The following is a 14,324-nucleotide window of genomic DNA, read 5'->3' on the forward strand; positions in this document are numbered from 1 at the left end:
TTACCACTAAGTAAAACTGTATTTCCATTTTGCAATAAAATTGTTAAATGTATGACAAGTAGGACTGGGTTACAAAAAAATGATTTTCCGATCCAGATTGATTTAAAAAAAAAGATAATAACCTCTTAAAGCCTGAAAACACAAATGATAGCCAGAAAATTCTCATTTTTTGGAACTGAAATGTTTATTTAACTTTCTACTGAAATTCAAAAAATCCAAATTTCCATAAAATTTAACAAATATATTTTTAGTATCTCATTTCATTCATTAGGTGTTTTTGGTAACTGATAATCCACTTGAGGGCATTTTTTTTTATCATTTATCAGATTGTATTCATAAGTTTTTTGAGTAATTTATTGAGGATATTGATTAGATAGAGGTATCAGAAAAGTATGTATCAGATATGATACAACAGGCGTTAAGGGGTTAATTCATATAATCCAGAGATCAATCTTTTAATATATGCTTTTCCTTCTCCTGGTGGCTCCTTGTGCTACCGGTGTCAGACATAATTCGGTCATGCAACATGAAACTTGACCTGCATTTGCCTCTTAAAGCCTTTAGACTCTGATTCTAGGTCTGAGTCTTAAGACCAATTATTTTATTTAGGATATCTAGGTGCGTTATCTGGACCTGGATATCTCTTTCCTAAATGTGAAGTTTTTCACAATAAAAACAACCAAAGCAAGTTGACTGGCTGTTCAGTATGCTCTCTGAAGTACAGCAGGCTTTAGCCAAACCCTTTTCAAATTGACGCCTACATGGAATATTAAGTTTAAAAAAGCAACACTGCTAATGAATGAATAAGAGATTAAATGAATTTGTCCAGCTCTGGCTGAGAAGGGTGTTGCTTGGTCTAGAAGATGGGGACGGTGCTACAGATACTAGACTCCTGTTCCCCTGTCATACAGTATATTAAGCACTATTCTGGCAGCAAACTTCCCTCTATCTGACCTGTCTCTTTCAATATCCTCTCTCCTCACTGTAATCACCCTATTACTGTCCTGTCTTGGCTCTTTCTGCCTCTCTTGTTGTCGCTGTCCAACTTACCACATCTCTGTTTATTCTCACCCTTATCAGTATCTATTTTCCATCCTCTGCTCCCTCCTCTCCTGTCCCATTTTCGTCTAATGCTGCATTTCAGCTTTTCTCCCTCAGCTCTTCAAGTGTTTATATTATTTTTTCAATCAAGGAAGGTTGAAAAAATAAGCCCAAACAGATGGTCACTTGCAGTACAGACAGAGTTACTTAAACAAGATTGTGTATTCATCTATCATTATTGTTTGCTCTGAGTTTCTAGACTATGCTGTTCTGCTGAAGACTTATTCATGTGAGTTGTTTCATCACTGTTTATTTTGTCCAAATAAAAGCATAAGGTGAAAGGAACTGGTGCGAGAACCCGCTCTAATCATTTTACAAATATACACCAAACCAAATTAAGTGTTAGTCTTCCCTCCTCATATCCAGCACATCCTGAAAGTACTGTCTTCTCCTGCTTTGCTGCTACACCCTCCCTCTCTATTCCCCTGCTTCCACAAATCCTGAGGGACCACATGTTTTTGTCTCCTTTTGCTCGTCTGCCTCTGCCTCCTCCCTTCAAACTGGCGCTCTTCATCTGTTCTTTAAAATCCCTCCCAGTGTCTTTGTTTGCCACAGCAGTCTCTCGCAACAGCAATCTGTCCTGGGTTTCTTTTTCATTTGTTCCTTTTTGCCTCTATTATATTGACAGGCAGAAATGTGTCATTATTCTCGATTGGGTTAAACACAAGCCTAATCAATGTTTTAACTTCTCAAAGGCCTTACTTCCTATTCAAAACCTTAATGGTCTTACCTCAAAACCATTGTCTGTTTTGTTGAAGTGCTGCAGCTTCATCTGGGTGTGTTTACGTGGACTTGAGTGTCCCTGTTATGAGCCTTTTCTGTTCCCTGGTGTCAGCCTGTCACTGCTAACCTGACATGCTGACAGACTGTGTCATATACTCATTGCATGGGATGCATTTTAAATCCACCTGGGCGATCACTCGTGGTCTGTTTGGGAGGGGCAGAACCTTTGAAAAAACCCAAGAGGGTGATTGAATAACCATTCTGTATGTCACATTAACTATGGGCCAAACAGAGGAACTGAAACATATGATGTCCTCAGCATTTGCAGCCCCGCAGTGTTAGCTAAGTAACGTGAGCTTGATTGACATAAGCTCTATTTGTTAACTATAAATGGAGCCAGTAGGTAGAGATGTAATCAAAGTGCAATTGTTTAATAAATGATTTCACTTTTTCCCAGGTCTTTATTAGTTGTTGTGTTTTTTTAATTAGTTTTTTGTTTTTTGATACTGCAATACATACCGTACTGTGGAGTTGTTACTGAGGTATTATGAGATTTTTATAACATTACAACTCTACCATGAGGTGTGTAAAACTCTTACCCAAGCTGGTTGAGAGAAGAGCAGAAACCTCTTTTCTGCCAAGACCAGCTGTCATTGTGGTTCTTTGCTCTTCTTGTAACAAAGAAATGTGGTCCAGTGTGATTAAGAACTGTTGCTATGGCTACATCTGCGCTAATCATCAGTTGCCATACTTTACCACCTTGCAGTACAGCTAACCCCTGCCCTTATTCTCCTCAAATGACGCTGATTGGTTAGGTAATTTGCAGACCAGGCTCAAACATTTCAGACTGAAGCCTTGATGATGGACATGGAATCTGGCCAGTCCATATGCTTTTTGAGGTTATGTCACTGGCAGCATGTAGAACTTAACTTGCTGAGTGAGGAGGCCAAAGCATTGGGAATGCATGTCTTCTAGGCCTAAACAAAGATTCAGGCATTTGGGGATGCTTTGGTTGCTGCTGCCCAAACTATGTACCTGAACGGTGGGTGTGGATTTTGTAGAGCAGTTCACCTACCTTGGCGGCATAATCTATCGATCCCCTGACTGTGAGGCCAAGACAAAGAGTCCTTCAGTCCTTGGTCTTCCTGGTTTTAGCATACTCTAATGAGGCCTAGACATTAACAGGTGGCCAGAGGTGCTGACTGGCCTCCTTTGTGACAACTTCTATTTGTGCATCTTTGGCAAGACTATGTGTCTAATGGTGACATGTACAGCTACAGGTTGGTAGCTGGCATGCTTTCTTAGGCCTGATCCAGCTCACTGCATACTGCGTGCCCAGCCCTGAGTGGGCTTGGGTTGACCGTGTGCATCGTGGAGGGCTGGGAGGATACCTGGAGAGATTGGGCATGGGCCTGATGGCCATCAGGAGGTCAGAGCGGTACAGGACCAAGGTTGACCTGGCAAAGCATCGAACTGGCTTGCGCTCCCAAACTTGACCTTTCCTGACCACGTAGAACTGAGCTGTATAGATCTGCCACAAGGATTAGCCCATTGTCACTGATACCCAGTCTAGCTATTTGAGTAAGAATTGCATTGATATCAGATCAGTATTGGATTGGTGCATCCCTACACCCCTACACAGCCAGGGCTGGGAGATTAAACTCTTTGCTCTCTTGCTGAGAGATGACTGACTATATCGACATGCCACAGCCTCACAGAGATCTCTAGCCAGCCCAAAATCTTTGAATGATTCATGATAGATGCAGGTTTGATCTGCCTACCACTCCTTACCAATAAAAGATAATAAACCAATCCTACGTAACTTTTCAGCACTGCAGCCAGACTGACAGTCATAGCTCCATTCAGCCATGTATTCCTTTTGCCCTCAGCAGTAATGATTCATGAGCTCTGGCATCCAGCGCCACCTTTACAAACGTGGGAGTTCTTTTTAATCAGGATATGTCCTTCAACTCCCACATAAAACAAGTTTGAAGAACAGCTTTTTTTCAGCTTCACAAAACATTGCAAAAACCATGCATCTCCTGTTTCAAAATGGTGTAGGCTAGCCTAATAAGTCTCTAGAGTCTCGTCAGACGATGGAAAATGCTGCAGCAATATATTGTGCTGACTATAGACGCCCTATAAAATCTAACATAGAATTTAAAAACCTCCCACTCATCTGCAAAGCTCTTTATGGTCAGCATCATCATGTCTTATGGAGCTCACCATGACATATAACACCTCTGGAGCATGATGCTTGCAGAATACCGGCCTGCTCCAGGTATTAGACTGATCACTCAGCATACTTTGCCATTACTGCTCATACCACGCATACTTTTACCATTATTTTTAGTACTGACATTGTTGCTATAAATCCTTTTTGCCCACTGTATCTCCCTGAAACCCCAAATTAGACAGCTGTCCAATATGAGTCTGGCTCTGTTTGGGGTTTCTACTTGATAAAATGTATTTATATTTTGCCACTGTAGTTAGTTTACTAAATGATGTTACAGTGATTTGCTAGTGATGGATGAATGTTAGGTCTCTGTAAATAGTACAGGTGGAATGAGTATAAGAAAAAAGCAAAAGTACAGTTGCTTTGATTTTAATGTACTTATGTTGAGTTAAAATCACTGGTATATCAGACTACTCAAATAAAAGTAAAAACTTATTAATTAAATTCTTACTCAAAGTACTGAGTATTGAGGGGTTTTTACCTAAAGGGGGTTGAAAATTAAAAATGATTTTTCCTTAATGTGAAAAAAAGAGAACATAAATCTTCAACTGTTAACTTAAAAGCACATATTTCTAATAAATTGCAGTGTAACTTCATTTTTAAAAAATCCTTTATTTCTTCCATTATTGTATATTTTTGATCTAATTTCGTTCATTTATTTAGAATTTTGTTGAACAATTTATTTTACGGAGTTTGCCGGTGAATTTTAGTGGGGTTTTTTGCATTGTTATAAGCTGGCAATGTTAGGTTTGTGAATAACTGGTGGCCCCATGATACAGTATTATTGTGATTTAAACATTTTGCAATACACAGAGTATTTCAATACCATATAAAGTGATATATTGCTTTCTATACCATTTTTTCAATTGTTGCATGCATAAGCCTTGCTTCATTTTATTGTATTACCGCGGTATTTTATTTTCATCCGGCACTCCTTACAAAACCCCTCTGCAGACTTCATGGGACAAAAGGTGCAACAGCATCAGCAACTGGACAGAAAACCAACTGATGCTATATATCCAGTATCACAGACTTCAGTTCATATTAGCTATTAATTCGAAAAATTGATATTTGGCAGAAGATACGATATGATAACTCGCCATGCAAAATGTTGCAAGACATGGTAAAAATAATGAAATATGTGGAAAACAAAAAGAAGGCTAACTGTGGCTTGTCTAATTATCAGCCATTGGAAGAATCAAGTCACAGTCATAAACTTACTTGAATCAATTCCCATTCAGCTCTTCTGGTTGGGGGTGGTTTTTCCAAATTATCTCCTGAAAGTTGAAGAAAGGCCATAAAACAAAGGTGTTCAGTAAAGCAGGGAACTCTGGATGGGGAGTGATGCAGGCTGCAGGCATCTGTGAGCTGCTTTTCTCGGTCAGAAATGTCCTGAAATAGTGTTGAAAAGTCCCACTCGTGACAACAGTAGCTCAGTGGGCACTGATTTACACACCTACACTACCAGGTAACTCAGGATCTCTTGTACAAACCGATCTCCACTAAAGTTTCTCTCCTTAGTCTCCGTCTGAAGATGTTCCTTTGTGTACTCCAGCTCATAAAAGTATCCCCTCGTATCCAGAGTAAATGGCACATAATCGCCACACAAGCTGAAATCAGTCATATTAGTTTTGTTTTAGCTTAGTCTGTAGTTGTTCCCTCTCATGAAGCCCCCATGCTCAGACAGCTGAAAGGAGATAATACATTGAGCTCAGAGAACACAGAAGGCCAAAATTTGCATCCCAAAATAGTGCCAATCACAGTGGCTTTTTTGGAAAAAAATGAAACACTTCAAAATTTTTGCAACATGGCATACATTTGAGCCAACATAATTTCTTGGCCCATTTTTCCCTAAGACTCACTAAATTATGCAGAACCACTGTACCCATCTGTTGTGCTGTATAGCCTAGCATCCCTGCGGCATTCCATACCTGTCTCTTTAAAGGGGCAATGCACACTGAAATTTCTGGAAGCTAATGCTGCTACTGTTGCCAAGTACCAAAGCTCTTTGGTGTCCATGATCTCGCCAGCTTGATTTCACCATGCGCTCCTTTTTTTTCAAATAGCAGCATGAAAACAAAGCCTCATTTTGCATTGCAATCACTTCTTGTGGAAAGCATGGTCTTTAAGCTGTCTTTCAGTTTTTGTTTGATGTTAATAGGCCGAGTAAAACAGGAAATATGATCATTTTAATTTGATATTAAAATTAATGTTGCACATAGGGGACAGTTGAACGTGCTGTACAGGACTGGAACAGGTATTTTTTTCATAATTTCAGCATATCATAATTTCTTTTTAAAAAGACGAAATACTCTTCTAAATAGCAATTTTTGAAAATACATTTTATAGGGTGTTGTGTTTTTTGGAGGCCCTATATCTAATACAGAAAAATAAACTTAAAAAAATATAGTTTTCATTTTACAAAGTTGAGACATGGTATACATTTCATTAGTGATTTATTTTGTCAAAAGAAAATCAACAAAATGGCAAAATAGCCAGTGGACCTCTAAGGGTAGTACAGCCCAACCTAAAAAAAATCCATTTAAAGTAAAATTATTGCTTTTAAAAAACTATTCAAAAAATAAAATTAACACCCAAAAATGACTAATTTCCAATAATGAGTGTTAACGTTTTAATTCCCAACCCTTGTCCCTGTGCTTTTCATGGTGGAGGCAAAACATCATAGGGTAAATACAGTATATCATGAATTCAAATATCACTATAAACCTGCCAAGAAATACAGCTCTTAAGAAAACATATGCTAAAGCAGATGATTCACAATAACCACATTAAAACAAACAATATGCTCAAAGTTTTACTCAATGTCAGCGACAAGGAGTACCTCTAAAAAATACACTTAATTCTGGGATAAAAGTGTGCGTGTATGTATGAGCTTGACTTTCTAGGCTGTTTTCTGGCTGAGTGGTCAGGATATTTGCATATTTCACACAAGGATTCTCTCTGAGTCACCTCAATATCCTCAAGCTTGATCCTTAGTTATGATTCAAGCCCACAGTGGACTATCGACACCCAGATCAATCCTGATTCTGGCTGATGTAGTTATTGATGATGCTCAGATTGAAGGCCTGAGTGTGCTGGTTTTGAAGGAGCACACTGAATATAAGCCGAGATTTATGGTCCAAATGTGACTCAAGGACGTCTTACAGAGACAGCACAGAAAAATGTTTGACTGGCTTGGGAGGATGAAAGAGAGGGAGTTGGATAGCTTTGATAAAGAGCAAACAGCCAGTGGATGATCAAATCAAAGAAACTAATTAGAGACCTGATGTCTAACCAAACTTATGACTAACACAACTTATGTAGTAACAGATTGCAGGTAACATGACCAATGTCTTTTTGTCAATTATGACCTGTTTCCATATGTTTGTGTGTAAAATGTTAGTTAAAGGAAGCCACTGCCAACCACACACACTAAATCAGCCATCTTTTCAATATGCCTCATACCAGATGGACTTGGTATTTTTCAGAAACACAATTTTTCAGACATATACTAACCAGCTTCCAACTCTCTGAGCAATTTCAAGCCAATTCTATAAAAGTAGTGGTATGATGTCAGCTCACATTGTGGGACTGAACCGTTTACAATGCATGACTAATGCTCACAATTTATGTGATTACCCCATATGGTCAGATGGGAAGATACAACCTGAGTGCTTACTCAGTACGAGTAGAGCCATGACCAATTGTGACAAATTTCAGTGAAACTCAAACAACAGACAGAGGTTTAGATCGTGTTTATGTTGATTTCAGTTGTCAGGCATGGGTCAAATACAAACAGACAGAAAAAGGCTTTCGCCATCTCGCATGCACACGCAGCATCACCTACAGACACAACAAGGAGCTTAAGCATAGCTTAACAAATATTTCATGTCAGCTCGAGGGGCCACAGATATTTCCTGCATGTTCATAGCTTTCTTAACAGGAGAAGAAGGCACATCAATTCAGGAACTTTGTGATTGTTTGTGAAGGTGCAATCAGGAAAAGAAAAGCCCTGATGATGGAGGATCAGCTAATGGCACTGCGCTCACCACTAAAGATCAGGGTTTTTTGTAAGAAGTTGTTATTACAGAGAAAATGTCTTATTTTGAAACATATCCAAGGTCTATGGTGTGTTATTGACACTTTCAGGCCAGTTTGTGTATTTTACTGAATATTAAGGATGTGTGTTCACACAACCAATTAAGGGACCAATTACATGCTGCCATAACCTTGAACAGTGGATAGACTGGCCAGATTTCATGTCTGTCATCAGGTAAATCCAGTTAAAAAAAAGCTTCACTCTGAAATGTTTGTGCTAGGTCTTGCAATTCCAGTGGATTTGCCTACTCATGAATGGACCAATCAGTATCATTTAAGGGAAATGAGGCTTAGTGATACTGCAAGGCTGTAAATAATGGCTGCCAGTGAGGCAATTAGCTCAGTTACATCGATGGCATCTTTTTTTTTTTAGAATTGGACATTTCTTTTATAAATGAAGAACCACATTGAAGATGTCCTTAATGGGAGAGACGTTCTTGCTCTTCTCCTGATTGCCCTCTGGGAGTTTGCAGTCATGGTTTAGTTGTACAACAAGCTGGTAGACAATGGCTGCCACTATTAAAGCAATTAGCTCAGATGTAACTGTAGTGGCAGTTTTAGCAAAGCTGGACCTTTCTTTATTGAAAGGGTTGAACAAAAATGGCACTAGAAGCGCCGTTTCTGCTCTTTTCCTGACCAGCCTCAGCAAGAGTTCAGTTTATGGACTGGCTCCACTGACAGTGAACAACAATAGCAGGTGCCTGTCAAACTCATGTTATGCAATTTAGTCATTGGGGGTAGACATGCCCACTAATATGTATCCAGTATTGAATGTGATGGACCAAAGTGAAAGATGTTTTATTTATTTTATTTTCATTTTTCCAGGTGTTTGATGGTAGAAAAAAAAGATTTTCCTATCGAGAAGAAAATAATAAACACAGGTCAAGCATCAGTTGGGACATGTCATATCTATACCAGAAAAAGTTAAGGGGCAGACATAGGCCCAACTTCAAAACTATTCATACAACGCAAAAACTGGGTCGAAGTTGCACAGTGTACTAACAGCCACTCGTGCAAATCTTCTTCGGTGACTTGTACTAAAAAATGCTCCTTAACTCCTGCTTTCTCTTTCTCTTTCTGTCATTGCCCCTACCCTCTTCTTGCTATTAGATTGATCTAGAGTCCCTAGACCCCCGTGGCCGGACCCCTCTCCACCTGGCTGTGACACTGGGCCATCTTGACTGTGCTAGAGTCCTGCTGCAGCATGGAGCTGACAGCAGCAAGGACAACCGCAATGGTTGGACTGGTGAGTGTGTTTTTGATTCTGTGCATGTGTTTGTCCTCTGTCCACAGATTGGTTTAAAATATGCACACCACTCTTGAATATTATCTCATTTTCTTTCATGACATCTTCCACAGAAAAGCATCTCTTTTGCCAAACATGTCATTTCTGCTTATGCTCTGTAACTGTAGAGAACAAATTTGGTCTGGCAGTGGGAGGCTAATAGAGCATGAAATGAATTTATGTTTTTCAAACATTTTGTTTTGCTTCCATTGTTATCATCATGATCATTTTGAGAAACTGGTAATGCAAAATTTTAGTGAAAGGAAAAGACAACTGTGTATAGTTTTTCTCTGAAGCAGGAGACTGTGTGAGATGGTACCAGGGTTGCCCACAGAATTGACAAACCCAGAGAACTGGCCCTCCCCAGTTGTGATTTATTGACGATATTACAACATGTGTGTTCGATGCAGGTTTTACATTTTTTGCCCATTTTTGCCAGTGTTTTACCACTTTTTTCCCCCCATATTTTGTGGGGACAAAAACCAAAAAATGCTGCTTGCTGCTTCTGTTATGTCCCTTTTCACCCATTTTTGCCACATTTGCCACATCTTGCCCCTTTCTGCCTATTTCTACTACTTTTTTGGTGTTGTTTGCCAAATTTTGCAACTTCTAACCATCATTTGCTGGTTCTTAACATTTTTTTCCTCTGTTATGCCATTTCTTCTGGTTTTCACCCATTTTTGCCAACTTTGACCCATTTTGATAGGTTATCACCCATTCTTTCACTATAACCATTTTTTTTATTAGTTTTAACCCATTTTAGCCACCCTTGACCAATTTCTGGTGGTTTTAATCCATTTTTGAACCTTTGACCCATTTCAGCTGGTGTTTTTTTTTTTTACCCATTTCTGCAACTTTTTGGCCATTTTTCATCATTTCTTTTTTTTGCCAATTTCAACCCATTTAATACATATTTAATACTGAATAGTTGCTACAGATGTATACCCAGTGTTGTATAGATTACCTGTTTATGTGATTAGAGCAGCACTGAACTTTTTTCTGGTGTTAACCTAAGTTGTCGTTTGTTTTGGTAACTAAAACTGCACCTTTGTATCTGGATGAATATGATGCAAGTGCCAAAGCTGCATCTTGTGGTGCTTATGGTCAAATAAGAAATATTGATAAAAAAAAAGAAAAGAAAAAGTGTTTAAATTTTAAAAAGGCTACATTGTAGTACAGCAAAATAAATAAATAGAGGGTGCTCCCCTTTATCCTCCCCTAACAGGTGGCTATGCATGGTACTTACATATAAACATACATATATATAAATGTACATACATATACATTTTTTTTTCAATATTCCCCATCTTAGAAAGAAAAGGTATTTTTCCTCAGGTTAAATTGTGGACTTATTAGTAGAACTCAAACACTAAAATAGTTGATAGCTGCTGCTCATTAGTGCTATTTGTTTTTTTATCACATTGCCAAATATATATTATATTTTGAGAAAACATTAAAATAAAAAGAAGGCTACCCATACCCTAATTAAAGTTTCTGTACATGTACATTAATAAAATTAATGTTTCCCATTTTCAGATGTATTTGAATTATTTTGGGATCAATTTCTTATCATTTGTAAGCCTGAAAGAGTTCATGGTTAAAGCCATAGAGTGCACATCTTTTGAACTGTACTCTGAGAGGAACATATTAGCTTATGGGTATGATCAATTTCTGTAATGCCAGCTAAATTGTCACTCACAATATCATGAAAAAGTCCTGGAAATGGTTGATATCCCTGATATGGTATCTTGTCTCTAGTCTTTGCATGGTTTGATCATTAACTCTTGCTCAGTAGGTATAATAATCTGTTGATTTGTTCTGTAACTTCTAGTCACACAATAATTATAGCTCTACAATGAAGTTTTTCCCCCTGTGTATAAATGGGTCTTGGCCTTCACTTACATTTTTCCCCATCTCTGTAGAGACAGGAAAATGCACTGTAACAGTTCAGGTGTACCAAGTCTGTACGTTTACAAGCAAAGTGGCTGTCTGATGAATGACAGGCAAGCTGCAGTAATTGGTCGTACAAGCTTTTCCTTTGGCCTACTTTAGTTTCGGCAGTTCTCGCTGCCCTCCTTAAATTGCTTGTGTTTATAAATTATAAATGAAGCTTGAGTAATTGGCTCTGCTCTGCTTTTACTCTCTCTCATTCTCAGTTCTCCAGGAGGCTGTGAGTACCAGAGATCCAGAGTTAGTGCGTCTTGTGCTTCGTTACCGAGACTACCAGAGGACAGCCAAGAGGCTGGCGGGTATCCCCGTCCTGCTGGAGCGACTGCGCAAGGTAGGAATTAATTCCCTCAATCAAATAAAACTGATCTTCATGTATTGAAAAAAAAAAGTCAAGGCGCACGCCATATACGCAGGCGACCCGGGTTTGAATCCGGCCCGTGACACTATTTCCTGCATGTCTCTCCCCGCTTTCTTCCCTGTTTCTGACTCTATCCACTGTCCTATCTAATAAAGGCAAAAAGGCCAAAAATAAATCTTAAAAAAAAAAAAAAAAAAAAAAAAAGTTTCCTGACAACTCAGACGTATTCACATCAACAGGAGTCAGAAGCACAGGTAAAGTGAAACACGTGAAAGAAAACATCAACATACATTCTGCAGTTTATGACAAAATGACGAGCAGAGGTGCCATTTTTTCAAAATATATGAATCTTGTAGCCCTACTAGATATGTATGTATGTATAGGAATGAAATGTGATGAATGAAATAATGAAATGTATAAACTTTGGTGCATTTTCTATTCAACATTTTTAAAATTGCACTAAGTTCAGTGTTATATTTATGGTGTTTATAATTCATGATAACTTTAATAGTGCAGCCTTCTCCCTGCAGCAGGATTGCACCTGGGCTGGCATCTTCCTCAAACCTTGCAGGGACTTGCAAATTAAAGTTCGGTCAGAGCTTTTTCACTGCAGAGAGGGGTGTCTGCTAGTTCAAAGGACCCCTGACACACATGAGTGCAGGCGACCTGGCCTGAATTGTGAGGGGAACAACTAAACAATTCACAAAAACAAACATTAAAAAAAGGAATCAAACTCATTGATGCCAGGAAATCTGTGGAGCTTCTGTCTAGTCTCTGTGCAGTGATGCCTGTCAGTGAAGTGCCTGTCAGTTGTCTTAACCTCCTCCATCTTTTTCTCCTCTCTCTGCCTTTTCCTCGCCAGGCTCAGGACTTCTATGTGGAGATGAAATGGGAGTTTACCAGCTGGGGTAAGCTGAGGATCTGTGTCACTCTATTCAGTAAATCAGTCTAAGCTGTCAGGATTAATCATGTTATCATCTCCCTCGGGTAGAAGAGCTCTGCATCTTTGTATTGTACTGGACACTGAAACAGGCACACTTCCTGCCTAGCAGACTGTGTGCCTGATGCCGGCTTTATAGTGAAACAGTTTAATTGCATCTATATTGTTCTGCAAAACAAGTGTGTGCATTTCAGTGTTATACCAAGGTCAAACTATGCAACTTTATTGCCTGTTACTATGGTCACAGTGTCAGATCAAGAGATCACAGAGCCAAATACTCATGCCCTGAAATAGGGAACATACATGACAGACTATGATGTTATCTCACCAATCATCAGAACAGATCTAATGATGTTGGAAGGTAGAGGCACTGAGATAGACAAAACCCTGAAAGAAGTTGGAGAAGCACTCTTTTCTACAGTTTTTGAATGCCAGACTTTCTGTTGAGAAGTCTAAGATAAAACATTTTTTAGTCTGCTGGGTCCTGAAACCCTGGATTGGTCTTTAAACATGCAGTCTGACCTCGGTATTGGTCTGAACACTGGACTTGTGACCAGCTGTTTGATTCGTCTGCATTACATTTTTGTTGCAAATACTGGCATCTGAATTAATCAAATTGAGATATAAACCTCCTAGCATAAATTGAATTCTTAACAAAAACAGTAAGAAAGGCACAGTTTGATTTGAAGTGTGTCTGTTTTGTCCTCAGTTCCCTTGGTGTCCCGGATCTGCCCCAGTGACACCTACAGGGTCTGGAAGAGTGGCCAGTGTCTCCGTGTTGACACCACCTTGATGGGCTTCGACCAGATGACCTGGCAGAGAGGAAACAGAAGCTTTATTTTCAGAGGAAGAGGTCAGATTTTCAAGATATACTTTTAATGTGAACCTGTGTATAAACGTGTGACGAATATTTTTCTGATTACTGTCTAAATTAATTTTTAAAGGTGCGCTAGTTTGGCTCCACTTGTCGTGTTCCTTTCCCCCGGTTCTGTTTTCACTGCCTACATTTTAACTTAACATCCCATCCACAACACTATCTGATTGGCAAAATGTCACACAAGTATTGGTAATAGTCAGCCAACACAGAAGCCCTGGCACAGTGAGTGAATTGTATCACATCCTCTTTTTCCACCACTTCTGTGCTGTTCTCCCATTGATAAAAGATAGTGATAAATCTGTCACTTTTCTTTAATCTTCAATCACTGCTGTTATCCGTTTGCCCCATGTGTAGACGAACACAAGATTTCATCAAACACTTTCACTCTTTAGTGCCTGACCTGTTAAACTGCTTTCTTTTTAACTACAGCTTAGCTTAGCAGTTAGCCTCTCTCACCAGGCATTTTTTCTGCCTTTCTCTTTCCTGCTCTCTTCTGCCTGAAGTGCCAAATGTTTCATCTTTCCTTACTGACACGTATTAAAGTTTATATGAGCTGGAGATGAGAGTTTCTCAAATGGATATTGGGACTTCACCACTGATTTGAAGCCTTCATTTACAGCTGTGGTGAGAAAGTTTGTAAATGACATGTCATTGTCCCATTACATGCTGTAAATCTAACATTTACATGACCAAAACTGATGCTTCATATTTGCTTTAAAGGGGTCATATGCAAAAATCACTTTTTCAGGCTTTTCT

The 14,324-nt window shown here is 39.0% G+C and overlaps 1 protein-coding gene across 3 annotated transcripts in view; it reads left to right on the top strand.

Annotated features, from left to right (window-relative positions):
* The window catches only part of ankrd13b (ankyrin repeat domain 13B), a 60,836-nt gene that overhangs the window by 19,795 nt on the left and 26,717 nt on the right, over positions 1-14,324 (top strand). For all 3 annotated transcript variants that reach the window (XM_041814340.1, XM_041814348.1, XM_041814332.1), the window contains exons 2-5: positions 9,269-9,404; positions 11,600-11,724; positions 12,614-12,659; positions 13,401-13,544. In XM_041814340.1, the coding sequence (XP_041670274.1) occupies positions 9,269-9,404; positions 11,600-11,724; positions 12,614-12,659; positions 13,401-13,544 (451 nt within the window). The remainder of the gene's footprint in view (positions 1-9,268; positions 9,405-11,599; positions 11,725-12,613; positions 12,660-13,400; positions 13,545-14,324) is intronic.

Source organism: Cheilinus undulatus, linkage group 2 (genome assembly GCF_018320785.1).
Source record: "Cheilinus undulatus linkage group 2, ASM1832078v1, whole genome shotgun sequence".
Taxonomy (NCBI): domain Eukaryota; kingdom Metazoa; phylum Chordata; class Actinopteri; order Labriformes; family Labridae; genus Cheilinus; species Cheilinus undulatus.